At 36.0% G+C, this 22,873-nt stretch overlaps 1 protein-coding gene across 2 annotated transcripts in view; it reads right to left on the bottom strand.

Annotated features, from left to right (window-relative positions):
* The window catches only part of WDFY2 (WD repeat and FYVE domain containing 2), a 146,746-nt gene that overhangs the window by 17,496 nt on the left and 106,377 nt on the right, over positions 1-22,873 (bottom strand). The window contains exons 5-7 of one of the 2 annotated variants that reach the window (XM_074304788.1): positions 20,104-20,254; positions 12,828-12,940; positions 3,983-4,109 (exon numbers count right to left, since the gene is read on the bottom strand). In XM_074304788.1, the coding sequence (XP_074160889.1) occupies positions 3,983-4,109; positions 12,828-12,940; positions 20,104-20,254 (391 nt within the window). The remainder of the gene's footprint in view (positions 1-3,982; positions 4,110-12,827; positions 12,941-20,103; positions 20,255-22,873) is intronic. The other variant, XM_074304789.1, reaches the window with a different exon arrangement.

Raw genomic sequence — 22,873 nt, 5'->3', positions numbered from 1 at the left:
CAATAAGGAGTTCCTTCTGAAAGAAGGAAAAAAAAGGGTCTGAATCTTCCTTCCAAAAAAAGACTAGGATCTGGGAGAAGGATAATTTCCTCTTAATTCTCAGGTATTAGGTGCAAGCAACCTATTAAGAATCTAGTGAATATTTTACAGTTAAAGGTTCTGATAAAGGCCTCATCTCTAAAATATACAGAGTCAATTGACTTTAATTAATAAGAAATCAAGCCATTCTCCAATTGATAAATGGTCAAAGGATATGAACAGACAATTCTCAAAGGATGAAATTGAAACTATTTCCACTCATATGAAAGTGTTCCAAATCACTATTGAGAGATGCAAATTAAGACAACTCTGAGATACCACTACACACCTGTCAGATTGGCTAAGATGACAGGAACAAATAATGATGAATGTTGGAGGGGCTGTGGGAAAACTGGGACACTGATGCATTGTTGGTGGAGTTGTGAAAGAATCCAACCATTCTGGAGAGCAATCTGGAATTATGCCCAAAAAGTTATCAAAATGTACATACCCTTTGACCCAGCAGTGCTACTACTGGGCTTATATCCCAAGGAAATACTAAAGAAGGGAAAGGGACCTGTATGTGCCAAAATGTTTGTGGCAGCCCTTTTTGTAGTGGCTAGAAACTGGAAAATGAATGGATGTCCATCAATTGGAGAATAATTGAGTAAATTGTGGTATATGAATGTTATGGAATATTATTATTCTGTAAGAAATGACCAACAGGAGGAATACAGAGGCTTGGAGAGACTTACATCAACTGATGCTAAGTGAAACGAGCAGAATTAGGAGATCATTATACACTTCAACAATGATACTTTATGAGGATGTACTCTGATGGAATTGGATATCTTCAACATAGAGAAGAGCTAATCGAATTCCTTTTTGATCAATGATGGACAGAATCAGCTACACCCAGATAAGGAACACTGGGAAATGAGTGTAAACTGTTAGCATTTTTTGTTTTTTTCTCCCCAGACTATTTTTACCTTCTGAATCCAATTCTTCCTTTGCAACAACAACAACAACAAAATTCGGTTCTGCACATATATATTGTACTTAGGATATAATATAAGATATTTAATATATATGGGAATGCCTGCCATCTAGGGGAAGGGGTGGAGGGAAGGAGGGGACAAATTCAGAACAGAAGGGAGTACAAGGGATAATGTTGTAAAAAAAAATTACCTATGCATATGTACTGTCAAAAAAAATGTTATAATTGTAAAATTAATTTTAAAAAAGAGTACAGTTAGGTTCTGAAGCTATGGGGAGATATTTTCATATGATAGGTATGATTTATTGATATAATTAAACTTTTCTCTTAAGTGAAAAAAAAAAAAAAGAATCTAGTGAATAGTTAATCTAATTCCTAACCAAAACAGTTCTAAAGTCTTTAGGGGCTTAGTCACTCTATAAGCAATCTAATATTAGGGAGGTCTCTAGACTTCTAGGGGATTCAAGAATTGATGTGGAGATCCTCAAGGTACTCAAAAGCAGTTTTTAACCTTTTTGTATGTTCAACACTCCTCTGGCCCTCTAGTAAAGCCCCCTTTTGAAATAAAAATTTTAGATTTATGAAATAAAATATATAGGACTGAAAGGAAACAAACTGTATTAAAATAATTAAAAACTAAACTAATTAAAAACTTTTCCTGCTATAGACCAAGGCAAGATTAAATTTGAACCTAAAGTCCCAAACAAGTCACATAGTCTTGGAGTGTGGGAATAAATCATTCTGTTTAGTGTACATCAGTAGTGAATACCAATGACAGTGTTTCTCAACCACTGGTTATATACCACCAGTCACAGCAGATAACCCTAACCCTCAATTTGGCATAAGTAGAGGTGATTCAGTATTATGGCAATAAGAGTTCTCAATTTCATCCTCAATGATAACTTACTTCCCCAAATCTGACATCAAACTCCAGTGACATAACTTTTAAGAAGATTAATAATAAAAAAGAAACTTATAATTCTATGTCTTATGGTTATTGATATTTTTCCTTATTCCTTTGTTATTAATATTGAGACCGAATGAGATTGCTCTTATTTTCACACTATCTTCAAGTCTTGCTTCTCGGTACAAAAGGGAGAATGACCATTTCTCCAGAGTTTATTAACATCCTTTTAAGATTATTTTTCTCATGAAGAGTAGAAAAGAAAAAAGAATAACTTTTTGGTTAAGCTATAATTATTTTTATTTGTTTTAAATTAAGATACCATTTAATAAAATTAAAGGAATTAAGATTAGGAAGAATAGCTACAAAGTATAAGAGATTGTTAACCTAAAACTAATTAAGAAAATATCAGTGTTTTGTAGGAATGGAATTTGATGCATACATTAGAGTTGCTGAATTTGACAAATTTTGGTAAATGTCTAGTGAAGTATTTCTATAACCCTATCAGATGCTTTGACAAAATAACTAATACATTAGACAAAAATAGCCAGAAACAGAGGGACCTTCTTCTTCTTCTTTTTTTTTTTTGCTTCTCCTCCCACGGTGCAATCAGTATGTTTCCCCATTTGTGGCAGAAGAATGAATGCACAGATATATTATGATTGCAATTAATATCACAGAAGTACATTTTTGCATATGGTTTTACTTGAACTTAAAAGTATTTTAACACTAATCAAATTCTGTCTTCACTAGTGCCTAAATCAACTTGATACAATGATGAAATTTCTATAATAGCAACTAAGACAGATAATTCGATTTTTGATTTCTGAAAATTATCCTTGAATTAAAAACAAGAAAAGTAAAAAAGGATTGTTATTTATGCTCTTAGGAAATTAAGCGAGTGGTCTTAATAGTTACCATTCCTTCAATATGAGGCTTTCAAAAACTATTTTATTCTAACCAAAATATACAATAGCCAATTTAATAGCATTAAATACCACAGTAAGCATTAAATCCAGGGTCATTCATATTGTGATATTGCATCTTTCATAATGTATCAAGGAATTTTCTGATTCAACTTTTTGACAATCAGAAAGATGTACAAATAGTAAGGCAAATTATATCTTATTAGGAGGCAGTATTATACTAGCAAGAGCAGAGGCTCTGGAGTCAGAGGAATCCAAATCCTGCCTAGGATAATCACAACTTGTATGACAAATTGTGAACCTCTTCAATTCTATGAGGCTGTTTCCTCATCTGAAGATTGGATGAGATGGTCTTTGAGGTCTCTTCTAAGTGTCATCCTTTAATTCCATGACAAGACTTATGGAAGGTGCAGACTAGGCAAACCAGGGCTTGTAGTACAGAAGGTGGTGGTAGAACACTGAACAAAGGCTGTCAAGAGTGAGGTGTAAGTCTGACTCTTGGGAACATATATTCTTGTTGCTTACCACCTCTTTAAGTCTACATATACTCTTTTGAAAAATAGACATCCCTCCCAGGGATGTGAGAATCAAATGAAATAATGCATATTTTGAAAGGACTTGGGAAAACATTTAAGGAAAAAAAACAACAACAAAACAAAACAAAACAAAACAAAAAAAACAAACAAACAAAAAACACCTTGATATCCTACCAATGAACAGTACATTATGCATCAACAAAGTAGCCATTTTATTTTCAAGAGTAATAAGTTACATATATTCCTTCTTCCTGACAACTGTTCCCAGATGACTTCTTTTGCTCTTGTTAAACCTATTTTATTTCTTCAACAGACTCTTCAACTTAATAAACAGGCTAAGCTTCCTCCCCACCTCTTCTTTCATGTTAAGATGTCTCAGTTGTACCTAGTTGATAGCACATTGGCTGAGCCATTAGAGTGGATACTCCCTGAAGGTAAGAACCTACTTGCCTTTTTTAAAAAAACCACTAGGTACATCTGGGAAGTTGTACTTTCCAATTAAGAGTCTTCTGACATTTCTTCTGTAAAAGAAACATGCAGTGGCAATAGCAAGAATAGTAGGGACAGTGGGAGCACCTGGGTCAGGGCCCCCCTGACTTACTTGTGTCCTTGGAGCTCTATTGCTGTTCCTTTTCTTCCACCAATGTCCCACATAATGACCGAGTGATCAGAACTGCCAGAAAATAGCACCCGATGGACTGGGTCCCAGCATAAGGCTGTCACCCCACCTACAAGAGGAAAGACAAGGCTATATACACACATACAGTGAGAAAATGAAGTTTCCCAGAACCTAACTGATGAAGGGGAAGCCTGACAGACTCTGTATATCCCTGGTAAAATTGAGTAATGAAAAAGATTCCCCAGATCCTTTGCTTTATTGTCCTACCATGGAAGGTAGTAAGTAAAGCTGCAAGTGCACCGCAAACAGCAGTGTCTTTTATAATACAAGAACAAGCTGGTATAGCAACAGAGACAGTGCTGGACTTGAAATCACAAAGATCTGGATTCAAATACAGCTAGCTCACTAGCTCCTCACTAGCTGTGTGACCCTAGGCAATCCCTTAATCTCTGCCTCAATTTTCTCATGTGTAAAACGAGGATAATCATGGCACCCACCTCTTAGGCTTGCCATGAAAATCAAATGAAATAATTATAAAGTACTTAGCACAATGCACGGCACAAAATAGGTGCTATACTAGTTGTTTAGTCATTTTTCAGTCATGTTTGATTCTCTGTGATCCTTTTTTTTTTTTTTTTTTAAATTCATTTTTCCAAATTATCCCCTCCCTCCCTCCCCCCGGTGACAGGTAATCCCATACATTTTACATGTGTTACAATATAACCTAGATACAATATATGTGTGTAAATACCATTTTCTTGTTGCACATTAATTATTAGCTTCCGAAGGTATAAGTAACCTGGGTAGATAGACAGTAGTGCTAACAATTTACATTCACTTCCCAGTGTTCCTTCTCTGGGTGTAGTTATTTCTGTCCATCATTGATCAACTGGAAGTGAGGTGGATCTTCTTTATGTTGAAGATTTCCACTTCCATCAGAATACATCTTCATACAACATTGAAGTGTACAGAGATCTTCTGGTTCTATTCATTTCACTCAGCATCAGTTGATGTCAGTCTCTCCAAGCCTCTCTGTATTCCTCCTGCTGGTCATTTCTTACAGAGCAATAATATTCCATAACCTTCATATACCACAATTTACCCAACCATTCTCCAATTGATGGACATCCATTCATCTTTCAGATTCTAGCTACAACAAAAAGAGCTGCCACAAACATTCTGGCACATACAGGTCCCTTTCCACTCTTTAGTATTTCTTTGGGATATAATCCTAATAACAGCAATGCTGGGTCAAAGGGTATGCACAGTTTGACAACTTTTTGGGCATAGTTCCAAATTGCTCTCCAGAATGGCTGGATTCTTTCACAACTCCACCAACAATGTATCAGTGTCCCAGTTTTCCCACATCCCCTCCAACATTCATCATTATTTGTTCCTGTCATCTTAGCCAATCTGACAGGTGTGTAGTGGTATCTCAGAGTTGTCTTAATTTGCATTTCTCTGATCAATAGTGATTTGGAACACTCTTTCATGTGAGTGGATATAGTTTCAATTTCGTCATCTGAGAATTGTCTGTTCATATCCCTTGACCATTTATCAATTGGAGAATGGTTTGGTTTCCTATAAATCAGGGTCAGTTCTCTATATATTTTGGAAATGAGACCTTTGTCAGAACCTTTACTTTTAAAAATATTTTCCCAATTTGTTACTTCCCTTCTAATCTTGTTTGCATTAGTATTGTTTGTACAGAAACTTTTTAGTTTGATGTAATCAAAATCTTCTATTTTGTGATCAATAATGATCTCTAGTTCTCCTCTGGTCATAAATTCCTTCCTCCTCCACAGGTCTGAGAGGTAGACTATTCTCTGTTCCTCTAATCTATTTATTATCTCACTCTTTATGCCTAAATCATGGACCCATTTTGATCTTATCTTGGTATATGGTGTTAAGTGTGGGTCCATATCTAATTTCTGCCATACTAATTTCCAGTTTTCCCAACAGTTTTTTCCGAATAATGAATTTTTGTCCCTAATGTTGGTATCGTTGGGTTTGTCAAAGATTAGATTGCTATAGATGTACCCTTTTTTGTCCTTTGTATCTAATCTGTTCCACTGATCTACCGGTCTATTTCTTAGCCAATACCAAATGGTTTTGGTGACTGCTGCTATATAATATAGCTTTAGATCAGGTACACTTAGACCACCTTCCTCTGACTTTTTTTTCATTAGTTCCCTTGCAATTCTCGACCTTTTATTCTTCCATATGAATTTTGTTGTTATTTTTTCTAGGTCATTAAAATAGTTTCTTGGGAGTCTGATTGGTATAGCACTAAATAAATAGATTAATTTGGGGAGTATTGTCATCTTTATTATATTCGCTCGGCCTATCCAAGAGCACTGAATGTCTTTCCAATTATTTAAATCTGACATTTTTTTTTTTTTTTGGCAAGTGTTTTGTAATTTTTCTCATATAATTCCTGACTATTCTTTGGTAGATGGATTCCCAAATACTTTATACTCTCAACATTTGTTTGGAATGGAATTTCTCTTTGTATCTCTTGCTGTTGTGTTTTGTTGGTGATGTATAAAAATGCTGAGGATTTATGTGGATTTATTTTGTATCCTGCCACTTTGCTAAAATTCTGAATTATTTCTAATAGCTTTTTAGCAGAGTCTTTGGGGTTCTCTAAGTATACCATCATGTCATCTGCAAAGAGTGATAGTTTGATTTCCTCATTTCCTACTCTAATTCCTTAAATCTCTTTCTCGGCTCTTATTGCCGAGGCTAGCGTTTCTAGTACTATATTGAATAGTAATGGTGATGGTGGGCAACCTTGTTTCACTCCTGATCTTACTGGGAAAGGTTGCAGTTTATTTCTATTGTATATTATGCTTACTGACGGTCTTAAATATATGCTCCTGAATATTCTAAGGAATAATCCATTTATTCCTATACTCTCAAGAGTTTTTAGTAGGAATGGATGTTGGGTTTTGTCAAATGCTTTTTCTGCATCTATTGAGATGATCATATGGTTTTTATTAATTTGATTATTAATATGGTCAATTATACTAATAGTTTTCCTAATATTAAACCAGCCCTGCATTCCTGGTATGAATCCTACTTGATGTGATCCCTTTTGATATTTTCTTGGCAAAGATACCGGAGCAGTTTGCCATTTCCTTCTCCAGTTCATTTTACAGATAAGGAAACTGAGGCAAATGGCTGAAGTGACTTGCCAGGATCAAAAAGCTAGGAAGTGTCTGAGGCAGGACTTGGACTCAGGAAGAGGACTGACTCCTGACTCCAGGCCAAGAACTCTACCCACTGTACCTTCCAACTGCCTAGATGTTGCATAAGTAGCATCTCTGATAGCTGTTGTAACACATTTTCCAGAAGACTTCTTATCTTGCTTTATGAACTACTGTTGTTTCTAAAGAAACAACAAGAGAGAATAAAAATTGTTTTGTGTTTGTCTCAAAAGAATTTTTTTTTAAAAAAGATGGGAACATCTCTGTGTGTGTCTATACATACATAACCCCCTCCCAAAATTATTCCTTCCTTATCTGTAATTGATGAATTCCTCTTTCATGGTTTTTCAATAATTAGCATATATATACATTTATTTTTTATTTTTTTTTTTTTGCAGAGGCAATTGGCTTAAGTTACTTGTCCAGGATCACATAGCTAGGAAATGTTAAGTGTCTGAGATGAGACTAGATTTGAATTGGAGTCCTCTTGACTTCAGGGCTGGTACTCTACCCACTGTGCCACCTAGCTGTCCCAATTAGCATATATTTTTAAAAAGTTTACAATGTTCTCATTTTTTTAAGACTCAAAATCTGTCTGTCTGTATCTACCTATCAATCTATGTACAAAAATGCCAAGTGACTGAAAATATTCTTGTAATGAATAACTTTTGAATATCACCAGTCTATGCTTGTCATTGTTTCTGTATCATTTTCTCCAATTCATCTAGTTAATTTATTAAGCCTGTTGTCTCTCTCACAGTATTCTATTTCCTCAACAATTTAGTACAAATTATCATCAGTCTTTTTTTCAACTCTCCTGATCTCTCAAATTAACTTCTAAATATACATTTCTCTTCAAATTCAAAATTTAAAATCTTTCTTAAAAGACTACATTAACAAAAATTATGTATCTTATCCCCCTCAGATTTGTTTACACACACGTTAATATTTTTATCATACTTTATCATAAAAACAATAAACTGCAATATCTACTCTTCTTTCAAAATCCCAAATACAAAATTTCATTTCTACAAATGGGACCCTTCTCTTCTTATATCAAACAAATAATCAATCTGCGTGCTTTCTTATAAATCATGCAAATTGGAAGTTTTTTCTTTCTGATATTATAATTTATATGATCATGTAGTAAAATAACTTTGAAAAAGTAACCCACATCCTCGTACTGACTACATTACTGATTTTAAATCTTTTTAGAATTATGACATCTCATTAAAAATTTTTTTTACATATTTCATCTTTGACTCTTTTCCCTCCCCCATGTGTTATTTCCAGAAATAACTGGAATAGTCCACAACCAGAACAACAATAACTCACTTAAATAGCCCTCAAAGTACATTTGTCACAACAAGATTCTAGGCCTATCTCTTGCCATTTATACCTTGCCAAGCATACATCCTTAATTACTTCTACCTCTACTGGTACTCACTTCTGAATAATCCTGAACAATCTCACAGTATGATGGATGAGTTCACTACAAATTTATGTTATCAAAACTCAAAAAGGCCCTCACTGCTGCACAGAAATCACTTCTTCCTCTCTGTGACTATCATAATTTCCACAGTAATTACTCCAAACTTTCTCTTCAGAACTGCACTATTCATATTATTACAGGGTTTCTGAACCTGTTTTGGGTCATGGAATCTTCTGGTGATGGCTACAAAGCCTTCCTCAGAATGCTTTTAAATGCAGAGGACTACAAAGGAAATCAATAATACTGAAACATAAATTTAAAAAAAAAAAAAAAAAGTTCACAGAGACCAGGTGAAAAACTCCTGATATAGAAACATATTAAGAGAGGATTTTTACTTCCTATGTTGGTAATTTCATTGATTCTCAAGGACTCCATTATCATCCCTATTCTGATAATTCTCAAATCTACTTATCTAGTTCTACCTCTCTGCTGACTTCCTCCCGTCTACTAAGTATCTAAAACCCAACACATCCAAATCAGAATGCCTTATCTTCTCCCTCCCTTAGGCAATTCCCTTTCCAAAATTCTCTATTACTATTGAGGGCACCACCAAACGCCAGTCCTCAAGACCCACCACCTAACTATCATTCTCAACTCCTCATTCTCTCTCCTCCTTCTACATCTAAACTGTTGCTAAGGCCAGTCAATTTTACCTCTGCATCCTTTTCACTGCTACCAGGTTGGATTGGCCCTCATCACTGCCTGCCTGGACTATAGCAATAGCTAGGGAGAGAAAAGAATGAGACCTTATGTCTCTCAACCTCCATGTTCCTTCCGGTAAAACACCTGATCCCCCAGGATCTATTTTCTATTCCATGTTAAGAGCATGAATGTACTATAAAGCTTGAGAATATTCCCAGATGATTCTGGATAAAATCTGTTCATCTAACTAAAGGTTCACTTTTGTATTAACAAAACTAAAAATGCCCATTTAATTTTGCTTCACTGAAAAGGCTCCCTGGAATGGAAATGTGGTATACGATGTTACGATGTCTTTTTTAGCCTCATATGTTTCTGTTTTGTGTATGAGTATTTCAATAGATGTTATAACAAGTCACAACTTAAAACTTCAAATTTTCTTTTAACATATATTAAAATAGGGCTGCCTTGATAAGGTTTTAAGAACATTTTTTCTCCAAGAAGTCCAATTTGCTTATTCTAAACATGGCAATTTTAGAAGCAAAAAAAGATATTAATTAAGCAAGGCTTGTCAAAGTCTGCCTTTTTCTCCTCAATATCCTTTTAGATCAAAGTGATAGCTCTGGTAGAAGATATCTTTGGTTCATACAAAAGTCTCAAAGAAGTCTGCATAGCCCTAAAACATGTTCCTGTACCTACCAAAAAAATGGAACCAGCAGAGGGAGCATAAGAACATAAAACCAGTTAGTTCCATGTCTCTGGGGAGTTTAAATGTTATGCTTTTGCCTTTTAGGCATAAAGATTCAAGGGATACTTAGGGCACTTCTCCATTAATTCAAGTTTTATTTTGTTTTTTAATAAAAAAAAATCTATCCAAGAATCATGGCACCAGTGAAGTAGTCTAAACTACAACAAAGATTACTATAGTGACTCAAATGGCTGTTTCATTCATTTTATACACACACACACATGGTTTTTTCCCCCAAAGATGGTTTCAATCCTGAATCAATGGGTTCCTAGTCACTTGTAGGGATGACCCTGATCCTTCTATGAAGTGGCTCATTCTTTGATGGAAAGTGCCCTACAGATCCCTAATCAAACATAATCTTAGGGTTGTACTAACAGGAATATTAATTTGAAGTGGTTGGGGAATGCAAAATTGGTTCAATTTTGCATCTTTTATCAGAGATGAGAGGGTTAGTTTGGGATTGTCAAAGGAGTTGTGGACATAAGTAGGCCTTGTTGGCTTCCTGTGGTCTAGATTCAAAGCCATAACTAACTAGTATTAGAGAAATAATAATGATAACATGACCCTAAAGACCTGTTACAGGTGGGTTAATGATGGGCTCTGCCTCCTTCCCTGCCTACCACATTGAGATGTTAGAAAAAAAGAGAGTTACTGTCAACTCTGAGGGAAAAAAAACAGGATATAAATCCAATCACACTAGCCCAGACTTACCATCTAGGCAATGAAGGGGCCAGTCATGGTTTACAGAACAACTGCAGAGATCTGCTGGCTGCTGCTGGCAGCAACACAGAACAGAAAGTGCTAGGTCTAGGCCGGATCTTGTAAGAGACAGATTAAATAATCAAAGCAGCAGCTGAAACATGACCCTGACCCAACCAGAAGAGTAGGCTATTGTCTTAACTACCCTATTCTTTGTTCTTAAAAAACTTTACACTCAACTTAGGTCTAAAGATATTTTAACAGGATTATGACAAACATTAAAAAGATAAAAAAAAAACCCAACCATCTTTCTTCAAACACTCCCAAAAGGGAAACCCAACTTTTCCTTCCTGTACTTGCTTTATATCAATTATGAGGAAAGGTTAAAGAAACTGGGATCACCCCCTCCCTCCTCAAGTGAAAGTTAAAAAGAGATTATTATTGGCCTTTGTTTGCCTTGGAGTTGGGGGTGAATAATGGAAGAGGTGTTATTGGGCAGAGGAGAACTTCCTTATAGTCATAGCTTTTAAAGGTAGGAATAGAAAAATTAAAGCCAGAGACTACTTAGAACACAATCTTAACATTTACTTTCCAGAAGAGGAAACTAAGGCTGAGAGAAACTCCCTACTTTCCTCAAAAAAAACAACACCCAATCAGGGCTTTTTTCACTACACTACGGTGCTTTTAGGGAAATCTTTTGTTTTTACTAGATAACACCATAGTAAAAGAAATATGCAAAATATTATCACTTATTCTTGAATATTTAGACTATTCTTAATATGGTCAAGATAATATAAAATAAAGAATCATGACATCATGGTTCTTGCAATACAACTTGATGCCATTGGTGACCTCATTAAGCTCTCTATCCTACATACATATCTGTTCATATGCCTAAAGCAATATTATCTGATCAATAGGAGCACTCCCCTCTTTTCACACAAAAGGACAGACTAGAACAGTAGAAAGAGGGCCTACTCTGGGGGGCAGGAGACTTCAGGTTCAAATTCTGTTTCAGATATTGTGATTTTGGCCAAATCATTTAATCTCCTAGAGCATCAGTTTTCCTTATCTGGAAAAGGAAGAGCTAGAGATGACTCTGAGGGTTCCTAGTAGTTCTAGATCCCATCAATCTCTTTCTTCTCAGTCTCATTCCAAGTCTCCATCCTCACCTACTTTCTCTAGGGACCTTTCTCCTTGATCTGAAGCAATTAGTGAGTCAGTGGATTAATCATCTAACAGGTTAACAAAGTTAGACACAGAAATCCATTTCCAAAAATGCAAATGGAAAAGTTGGCCAAGAATGGAAATGGTGACCAAATGGGTCTTTAGTACCACAGAAACACCTAATAATAATAATGTTCTGTGGTGTGCATATAACAACTATGAAATAATTATAAAAACTAGGAATAACAATTTATCTAACAGCTTAATTATGGGCTTGGCTACATAATGCTAGACAGATTGCATGGGTATGATGTAGATATAGAGACTGGTCATATTTTCAAGCCCAAAGCTTATAAAAGCTAAACTAATTAAGAACTTAAATTTAAAATAGCTTAGTTAAAAATGATGAAACTTTGTTTCATTTATATATATTATATCACACAGGCCAACTAAACTGGATGTCCATTAAATGTGAAGTGAGGATAAAGGGACAGTGTAAACAGTTGTATCCTCCCATCACCTCTCTACAGGTTTCCAGATTTGGGCTATTGTCACAGTTTCAAACAATGTCTTACTAATGTCTGCCAAAATAAGCTTTCCTTAAAACAAAATAATGGAAAAAACAAAACAAAAAACTAAATAATTTATCATTTTCCAAACAGACTGATGTCTCATATTGTTACTACTATAGAAAAATGCTAACATTTATTCTATTGAAGCTGTCTGAAATCAGCATACACATACAAAGACTATGGAATATTATTTTTACACACACCCACACATATACACCCTCTTTGCTTTCATCATAGGCTTGTGTTCTGCAATCTCAGTATGGTTTTGCAGTAATTTTGATGACTTTTCTCTCACATCTACCTGTATGTCCTTTGATTGTTGTGACAAGGCTGCAGTTTTCTTGCTCCAGTTTGAGGATTGTAACTTGTCCTGAATGATCACCAACAAATACATGCCGGGTATCAACATCAAATCTGGTTTGAAACATTAAGGGACTTTTATCAAGAACAGATGAATGGATGGAAAGGAAGAAAACAAATTCTTTTAATTCTTAAAAATCATAAGAAAGACAGCACACTGAAGTGTTTACATGCTTTTTACAGATTATCAACTAGAAGTAGAACAACATTTAAGTTAGAAAGAACTACCTTATAATTTATCTAGATAACTATGATAAGAACATACAGGCTCGATATGATTCCTAATAACCTTCCTGAAAGGAAGGCTGATAATAAAATTCATTAAAAGACATACAAAATTTCTTTGTTATAAGGCTAAATTAATACAACTATATATCTAAGATTGATTGGGACGAGCTACAATCTGGATATGCAGAAATCCACATAATTCCAATAAGTGCCTATTGGACCTTTTCCTGTAAGAAATGGGCTGGAGATCAAATATGATGGAGGAGAAATTTCACATCCTGTCTTATGGACTGATATGCTGAAAATTTGTTCAACACCTGTCTAATTACAGGCCCAGACTTTTCTGGAATCATCTGTTAGAGAGTCAAACAAATATTTGGACTATAACTTCATCAAAATAAAGCATAGATGTCAGTCTCTCTAAATAGCAGAATGGTTTGGGTAACCTGGAAATCTGGCTAAGTGAGTTGACAACTATGCTTTAATGTGATTTTTCAAATGTGAAGTGAAGCAGAAAAAAAGGGTATTGTATACAGAACAATAATAGGCAGGCAAAATATAAAGTTCATTATTGAGCTTTGTACTTATTTCTTTATATGAGACAACCTTGTTTATCCCCAACAGAATGTAAACTCCTTTAAGTAGTAACTTTTCATTAAGAATGAAAAAAAAGAGAGCTTATGGTAGCTCACAGACCAGGATAGCAGTAAACATAACTTTCCTTAGATCATTTGACCTTGAAAAAACTTGCAGACTTCCAGACCTAGCTCTGAAAAAACAGCTGTACAAAAGAACCTGAGGCCTAGGACAGTGACCTGGGAGTAGAGCCTAACTTTAACATAAAATTAAAAATCAAGAAACAGGCTGGAAAATGAGCAAAAAACAACCACCATAGCAAAAAAAAGAATGCAACCATAGAAAATTATTATAGTAACAGGGACATCAAAACATAAACTCAGGAGAAGACAATAAAGTAAAAACTGTTACATCCAAAGCCTCAAAAATAGTTAGGAATTAGTCTTAGTCCTAAAAAGCGCAAAAAGGATTTCAAAAACCAAATAAGAGCAATAGAGGAAAAACTAGGATACAAGAAAATAAAAGCGTTAACAGCTTGGTAAAAGCAGCATATAAAAGAAAAAACACATTAAGAAACAGAAAAGGTCAAATGGAAGAAGCACAAAAATCTACTGAAGAGAAGACTGAGTCAAAGATTTATCAATATAAGTTTTTTTCCAAGTAATAAATAGTTGAAGGATAAGAAAAGGCAGCTTTCAGATGAAGTGATCAAAGCCACAAATAGTCATATGAAAAAATGTTCTAAATTATTATTTTTCACAGAAATGCAAATTAAAATGCTGGGATACCACCTATACCCCTTCAGATTGGCTAATATGACAGAAAAGGAAAATGACAAATGTTGGAGGAGATATGGGAAAACTGAGACTCTAATGCATCATTGTTAGGGCTGGAAATTGATTCAATCATTCTGAAGAATGGGAACTATACCCAAAGGGCAATCAAATGGTGGATACCAGTATTTTTGATCCAGCAGTGTCACCACTGGGTCTGTATCCCAAAGAGATCATAAAAGAAGGAAAGGACAGTTAGCAGCTGTTTTTTATAATGGCAAGAAATTAGAAACGTAGTGGATGCCAATCAATTGGGAAATGGCTGAATAAGCTATGGTACATGATTGTGCTATTAAAAAATGATGAGCAGGAGGATTTAAAAAAAAAAACTAAAAAAGACTTATAAGAACTGATACAAAGTGAAGTGAGGAGGATCAAAAGAATATTATACACACACACACACATATATATAAAATCACAACAATATGATCAATTGCTGAGGCATTCTCAGCAATACAATAGTCAAAAGACAATTCTGAAGTACTTAATGATGAAAAATGCTACCCTTCTGTAAAGAAAGAAATGATGGACTATGAATGCTGATTGATGCATACATTAAAAAAAAAAAACAAACAACTTTGTTTTTCTTTTTTGGTGGCAGGATGGGTATTGTTTCACAAGATGACTAATATGGAAATATGTTTGGCAGGATTGCACATGTATAACCTCTATCAAACTGCTTGTCTTCTCAAGGAGGTAACAAGGGAGGGAGGAACAGAGGATTTGGAACTCAAAATTTTTAACCAAAAATGAAAAAAAAAGAGGGCAGGGACTCTTTCCTTTCTGTCTGTTTCAAAGTGCCAAATGTAGTTAGATGGCACAGTAAATAAGAGTGCCCAGCCCAAATTCAAGAATATTCCTCTTCAACCTCAGATGTTTACTGTGTGAACCTAGGGTGTCACTTTACCCTGTTTGCCTCAGTTTCCTCATCTGTAAAATGTGCCAGAAGAGAAAATGAAAAACCACTCCAGTATTTTTGCCAGGAAAACCACAAAGGGGGTCATGGAAGAGTTGGATATGACTGAAATGAATTAATAGCAACATTCATAGTACCAACTAAGCATAGTACCTGGCACATAGTAGACACTTAATAGCCACTTATTAAACCGAAAATCTACCTACTTCTCCTTTTTAAAAATAAATCTCTTAACCATACCATTCAGGAATTTCCACCCTTATTTTCTCCCCTTTCTTCCAATGAAATATAATTACACAAATTAATGCGTGAATGAATGCATGAATGGATAGATGAATAAATAAGTCAATAAGTAAATCAAAAGACAAAACAAAATAGTAAGAAAATCATGTTAAGAATTGGGAAGATGGAAATTTGATTATGTGTATTTTTAAATGGGATGTGTATTGAAATTTCATTCCTATCTGGGCTGCCTATTATTTGCAGTCTGTACCAGTTATCTAGTCATTATCTAGAAAAAGAAAAAAACAAAAACATTCTGGAATAAGAAAAGTCAGTTGGTTACTGGTGGAGATTTCTCTGGCTAAAGCACAAACCGTCAAGCTGCTGGTATTTAGTGTTGGCTAAATATGTTTCCAGGTGCTGGGCTGCCACTAGGGCTCCAAATTCTGAGCCAGCAAAGAGGAGTTAGCTGAGGTCAGGCACTCTTTCTTTTCAGGAGTGTTTGCGCAGTTCACGGTCATTTCCATGACCATTACCACCACTCTGTTGGCTGGATTTAGCTGAGCCATAAATTAACAAAGAAGTTGAAACCCCAGGGTTCTTTGCACATGCAGAGAAGAGGCAAGACTTTGTAAAATTATGTTGTAGTTATAATAAATGGTGGTGTAAGAGGGTGTTGTCACCTCTGAGAAAGGTGTTGACAAAAACTGAACTGTGACAATTAGATAAAGGAGACCTTACATCTTTTCTTCATGTACTTTTGCACAGAAGTCTATCTTTTTTTTCTGGGCTTGATATATGCCATTCAATTTAAAGTACTTTCTAGATACCAGTTACTGAGGATACAGAAAGGCAAAAACCTAGCTCTTGTCCTCAAGCAGCTTTCATTTGATTTGGGAGAAAAAACACGCAGACAGATAAGTAAGTACTAGGTAACTTGAGGAAAGAGAGAGAGAACCAACAGTTGGGGCTTAAGGGAATGGGGAGGGGTCAGGAGAGGCTTCACAAGTCTAGAAAGATCAGTGGTGACCAGACGGCAGAAGCTTTAAGTGACAAGATGAAGATCATTATCTTTTATCCTAAAAGAAAGAGGTATCTTTTCAAGATGTTTGAGTTGGGAAGGGACATAGTTTTATGTTTGGGAAATATTAACTGGAAATCTGTAGTGGAAAATCATTTGCAGAGAGGAGAGAAAAAGCAATCATATAATGTCTCATTACTGATCAGAAAATAGGAGGCACCATCATATTCTTTTGAACTGAGTTAGGGGGAGAATAAGAATTTACATAGTGCCTGCTATGTGCCCAGCATTGTGCTTTGCTTTACTTTACTTTACAAAGATCATCTCATTTTATCCTCACAACATAATATTGTTATTACCATTTTACAAATGAGGAAACTGAGGCAAGTAAATGTTACTTGCCCAAAGTCACAGACCTAGTGTCTGAGGCTGGATTTTAACTTGGGTCTTTTTGATTCCATTTTCCACTCTTGCCACAGTGAGACCTAGCTGTCTCAACTACACATCTTTCTATAAGTTTCTCCCCTTACATCCTGTGAGTTCCACAAAAGCAAGAATAATGCTTATTTAAATTTCAAAATCCAGCCTGTGCTTAGCACAGCCTTTTGTCTACGTTGGGCACTTATTCTTATTAAACTGAACTGAAAAGTGAGCGCAGCTGCTACTTCCTCAAAGGCAGGTGTCAAGAGCAGTTGCTTAAAAAAATCTTGGGCTAAAGTCCAAACTCTTGAACTGACTGACTTCTGTCAAAGGCCATGTTTGGTGGCTCCTTTTAACCAGAGGTGCTGCCTCCTCCAAAATAGGTTGATTTTCTCTCTAACTTCTAGCCTCCCTTGCCCGAAAATGGGAGCAATAATGCACATAAAATGCAGTGTATAGGAAAGAGCTACTTGAAGTGGTTGACCAGCCTAAAACATTTTGGGCAGACTCAGGTCCTCTCATCCCATTTGTGATCATTCTGTGGATTGGAGTGGAATACCTTTTCATTCAGGCTTTTAAAAGCTTGCTCTGTGAATGAGGGCTACTGATTAGGAATTTGTTTCCCTTAATTCTGAAGCCTTGAAAATGAATTTTGTTATGCTGGGCTAGAGAACTAGCCTATAAAATCTTTTTTATAAGATCAATGTCACAGTAATAACATATCAGATAACACTGAACACTGACAGCCTGAATAAGTGCAATTATTAGAGCTTAAGTGCAGAGTACATCTTAAAATTTTATGAAGATAATTATTAAGCTGCCATCTGATTTCATGCTAATTTGACTCAATTTCTTTCAGTGACCCCCTTCCTTTTTTGGTAAATCTCTCCAAAAGCATAGCTGTGATGAGGAGCAGAAAATGAGAATGAAATCGACAGCTTCTAAAGGGAGTTGGCTCATCTAGACAAGAGGGGAGGGCTCCGGCTCCTGACACCCATCTGTGAAGACTGCCAAGCAGATGATCTGACTGCTGGGGATCACGGAACATATGACTTCATACATTTTTCAAGTCTCAGTCCCATATATGGATACGAGATTCTGAAAGCTAGAAGTGTCCACCACTTTTTTCTTTCTGACTTTGCAAATTTATCTTTCTCTCTGCTCACTTCTATGGTATTTATACCTACATAGAATACAGCAATACAGTTACTGTGACTATGTCATGTGTCCCTACAAGTTTCAGCTCCACAGGGACCATCTCCCATTTGAACTCTTGATCTTCTCCCACTGCCCAACACAGTACTCTGTCTACACTAACTGCTTGTTAAAGCAAACAGAATTTATCAAGTGCCTTCTAGGTTACAAAGTACTGTGTAAGGCAATAGGAGGGAGATACAAAACCTAGGAATGACATTATCCTAGCTTTCCTGGAGTCTAGTGAGGAATTAGGACAAATATACACCACAACAATTATATCAATACACAATTATATGTTACAGAGTTATCGGAAAGGCAAACAATTTTTTTTTCTTAATGAATTCTGAGGGAATAATAAGCATGACAGAGGTAGGAAGAAGAATTAGAGAGAGACTGATGGAGAATTGTCCCCAGAACTGGACTTCAAAGAATTGGTGGGAATTCAAAAGGTGAGGCAGGAAAACAAACCACGGAGAATTATTAAGAGTAACCTAAAAATCTCATGAATCAACACTTAAGCTAGGCACTGAGACAGGGGCTGGAAAAAAGATGAGTTTCTTCTAAGGTAAAGAGTTTTATCATCCATGACACAGGGAACAATGTAAGCAAAGAAAAACACAATGCTGGAAAATTACAAGGTGAGGTATGTCCAGGGGAGAATTAATATATTACAATGGGAACACAGAGTATTCATGAGATATGGATAGGCAGGTAGATAAGTAACAAGTTTATGGAGGACCTTGAAAACTAGGCTAAATAGTCTGATTTGACAGGGAATCAATCTCTAAAAGTTTGAGTTGAGAAAACTTCAAATCCAGCCTCAGACACTTGACATTTACTACTTGTGTGACCTTGTGCAAGTTACTTAACCCCATTGCCTCCCTCTCCCCCTGCCCCCAAATGCCCATTAGTTTAGGAGTGCTATGAAGAGTGTCTTGAAAAAGTAAAAGTAGAGATGAGGAACCAGGGCAAAGGTCTATTGTTTGGTTGAATAAAATGAAATGTAAAACTAAAGAAGGTTGAAGAGTGGGGAAAACATTTTTCAAATCAGTATCTCAAAATCCCTTCTAAACCCAAGAATCTGTGATCACCTTATTACCATCTTTACCTGATCATGCAAAGGTTGTATTTGCCTCAGAAAGGCAGACTAGGTCAACAAATAATCAATTAGCATTTATTCTTTGCAGATGACTGCACTAAGTGCTAAGTTTTTCCATCAACCCACAAACCTTGTTAGATTGTTAGATCTAATGAAGGCTGGGTAGCATTACATGATTCTTAGGTTACTCAAGAAGGCATAGTATGTTTTCATCCTACAGCTGGCAATGAAACTTGGGACATTACTAAGTTTGACTGGTAACCTGCTCTCATTAGGTTTATTGTTCCTCTCCTACTAACAATGTTGTTCAGAAGCCTTAGTTTGTTATCTACTGATAATTGCCACTGAAAGAAAAAAAAAAATCAAAGGCTGCATTTGGGAGTTCTTTGCATTTCCCTTTTCTATATTCTTGGAGTGGATTTCTTGACTTTGCTTTCAGATTGTGGACTTGACAGAATATGACTAAGCTATAGTATAGGATGCTCAGTCTCTATTTCATCTCTCATTTATTATGCATCTTAGGCTGCTGCAGACCATAAACTATTATTTCAATTTGGTCCATATCCACCCACATACCCATGATGACTTGAGCTTCCCATTCCAACAGGGTAACTCAACAAGAAAAACTTTTGAACCCAGACATCTTAAACTTATTCGAGGATGGAAAAAACATGAGACAAAAGCTGGAGATATAATCAAGGATACTGCAGGCCGGAGGGTCCAGAGCTGGTGCGGTAACCTCCCAGGCGCTGTCCACTCTCTGAGCAGTGCCAGGTGAAGTGTTTGTCCTGTCCCGTGCTCAGCACCCACTCCATCTCCAGAACAAACAGGACCATTGTTACCCTGCTCTGATGAGCTGAAAAACAACAGACCTATTTGTCATGCTAAGTAAGGGGTGGAAAAATCAGAAGACCAGGGAAAAGAGATAAACATTTCAAGAGGAATGTACCTATATTGTATTTAATTTATACTTAAACATAGTTAATATGTACTGGTCAACCTGCCATCTTGGTGGGGGGAGGGGGGTGAAAAAGGAGGGGAAAAACTGGAACAAAAGGTCTGGCAATCGTCAATACTGTAAAATTACCCATGCATATATCTGATAAATGAAAACTATAATTTTTTAAAAAAAGAGGAATGTACCATTCTCTCTGCCACCACCCAGCAGAAACTGATAAAACTATCAGTGAAACACCACCTGAAGTATTCTGGACTGTCAATAAGCGAAAAAAGTAACTTTGGGTCTTAAATGAATGACAATCATAGCCTGACAAAATATCTGGACAAATGAAGAGGGTACAGCTGATTTGTTTAGTTTAATAATAACAAAGGTGATAAGTGAGGCTTCTTCTTAGTTGAACACAGTACCTGGATCAAGGTAAGTGCTTAATAAATGTTTATTGATTAATTAATGATATCCAAAAAGCTTAACTTACATATTATTAATAAAGCTCTTTCTGTCAGACCTCACATGTCTTTTAATAGCCTGGTTTTTTATACTGGTTCAGATCTGTATGCTGTGCTTCTAGTGAAGAGACCTGCTCCCCATCCTCAGAGATGCAAACTGACAACTCCTCTGCAGAATTACCCAAGGCCCCTGGAGAGGTTAATGACTTGCCCAAAGTCATGGGGCCAGGTCACATCATGATGGAGTTGAACTCTGGTCTTGAGGCAGAAACTGTTTCTCTAACACCACCTCCCTCTGCCCTCCACCCCAAATAAACAGCTTTTTCTCAGAGCTTATCTAAACCATATCTTTAATACAACTCACATAATTTTAATGATACTAGAATATGAAAAATATATGACCATCATGACCAGCCCCAACTGAGATCTAAGAGGATGAATTTCTTATAAGATAAACAGTGCAAAACTTGATCAAAGGAGACTGGAACATGCTACCACTTTAAAAAAATGATCATTCCACCCCTAAAGTTGTGAAAAGTGGGTTTCAGAGCAGAGCCTCAGTGACTGCCTGCATATGATTATGCTTATGATGTTGTCCTTGTAAAACAGACAGACAAGACAGATGTAAGAGCAACAGTTCTTCCACAGTGATGTCATATCTATTTAGATAGCTATACGTGAATACATACACCCCATCCAAAATTTACATATCAAAATATATAGTTATAGACTGAATGACTCTCCCCCATGATAAGATTAGATTAGGATACAATCTTTGGACTAGAAAAAAGAAATGTATCAATATGAATGAAAGCTGAACTTCTAACTTCAGGCTCAACCCCACAAACTCAGCACTCTTATATAACTGTTATTCTAATTCAAAACAGAGTAAGCTCTTGCAATCTCCAAGGTAACCCAACTCAGTGGTCACTGGTGAAGGAAAATAGGGGAGTTTGATCACCTGCTTACTTCTTTGCTTTACTTCTCTATCCCCTAGTCATGGTGAGAAAGGTGCTACATATGAAAAAGAAAAGCTAAGATGGATGAGACGGCCATCACCATTCTTTTCTTAGTGGTGGATAATGAAAGAATCTAAGACCTCTTGAAGGAAAAAGTAACAAGGTATGAGGGGAAGCTGGCAGTATTTTCTCCCTCCAAAATGAGCATGGCTGAAGAATAGGGAATCAACTTAGTATAAAATTTCTTTCTTCTATTGCTGGTAGGAACTTAGCTACACGGAATATTATTAACTCTTACCAGAACAAAATTTCATCAGCTTTTCTTAACAATCACGTCCCATTGTTTGTGGGCAAATCTTAGGCTTTCTGATGGTATCAGGTATTTAATTTTTAAAAATTAATTTTATAATTATAATTTTTTTTGACAGTACATATGCATGGGTAATTTTTTTTACAACATTATCCCTTGTACTCATCACTTCTGTTCCGAATTTTCCCCTCCTTCCCTCCACCCCCTCCCCTACATGGCAATATGTTATAGTATATCCTAGATACAACATATATGTGCAGAACCGAATTTCTTGTTGCACAGGAAGAATTGGATTCAGAAGGTAAAAATAACCTGGGAAGAAAAACAAAAATGCAAGTAGTCCACACTCATTTCCCAGTGTTCCTTCTCTGAGTGTAGTTGTTTCTGTCCATCATTGATCAATTGGAATTGGATTAGCTCTTCTCTATGTTGAAGATTTCCACTTCCATCAGAATACATCCTCATACAGTATTGTTGTTGAAGTGTACAGTGATCTTCTGGTTCTGCTCGTTTCATTCAGCATCAGTTGATGTAAGTCTCTCTGTATTCTTCCTGCTGGTCATTTCTTACAGAACAATAATATTCCATACATTCATGGTTATCAGGTATTTTAATACAATCATAGATTAAGAGCTGCATGGGACCTCAAAAGTGACAATCTAACCCCTTGATTTTACAAATTAAGACAACTGAGGTCACTAGAGATTATGTGACTTGTCTATGGTCATAAACGAAATAAATGGCACATCTGGTACTCTAACTTGGTCTCTAAGTTTAAGGCTCCAAAATTATGGCTTTT

Source organism: Sminthopsis crassicaudata, chromosome 3, assembly GCF_048593235.1.
Source record: "Sminthopsis crassicaudata isolate SCR6 chromosome 3, ASM4859323v1, whole genome shotgun sequence".
NCBI classification, from domain to species: Eukaryota; Metazoa; Chordata; class Mammalia; order Dasyuromorphia; family Dasyuridae; genus Sminthopsis; species Sminthopsis crassicaudata.
This window is presented reverse-complemented; position numbering and strand designations above follow the sequence as displayed.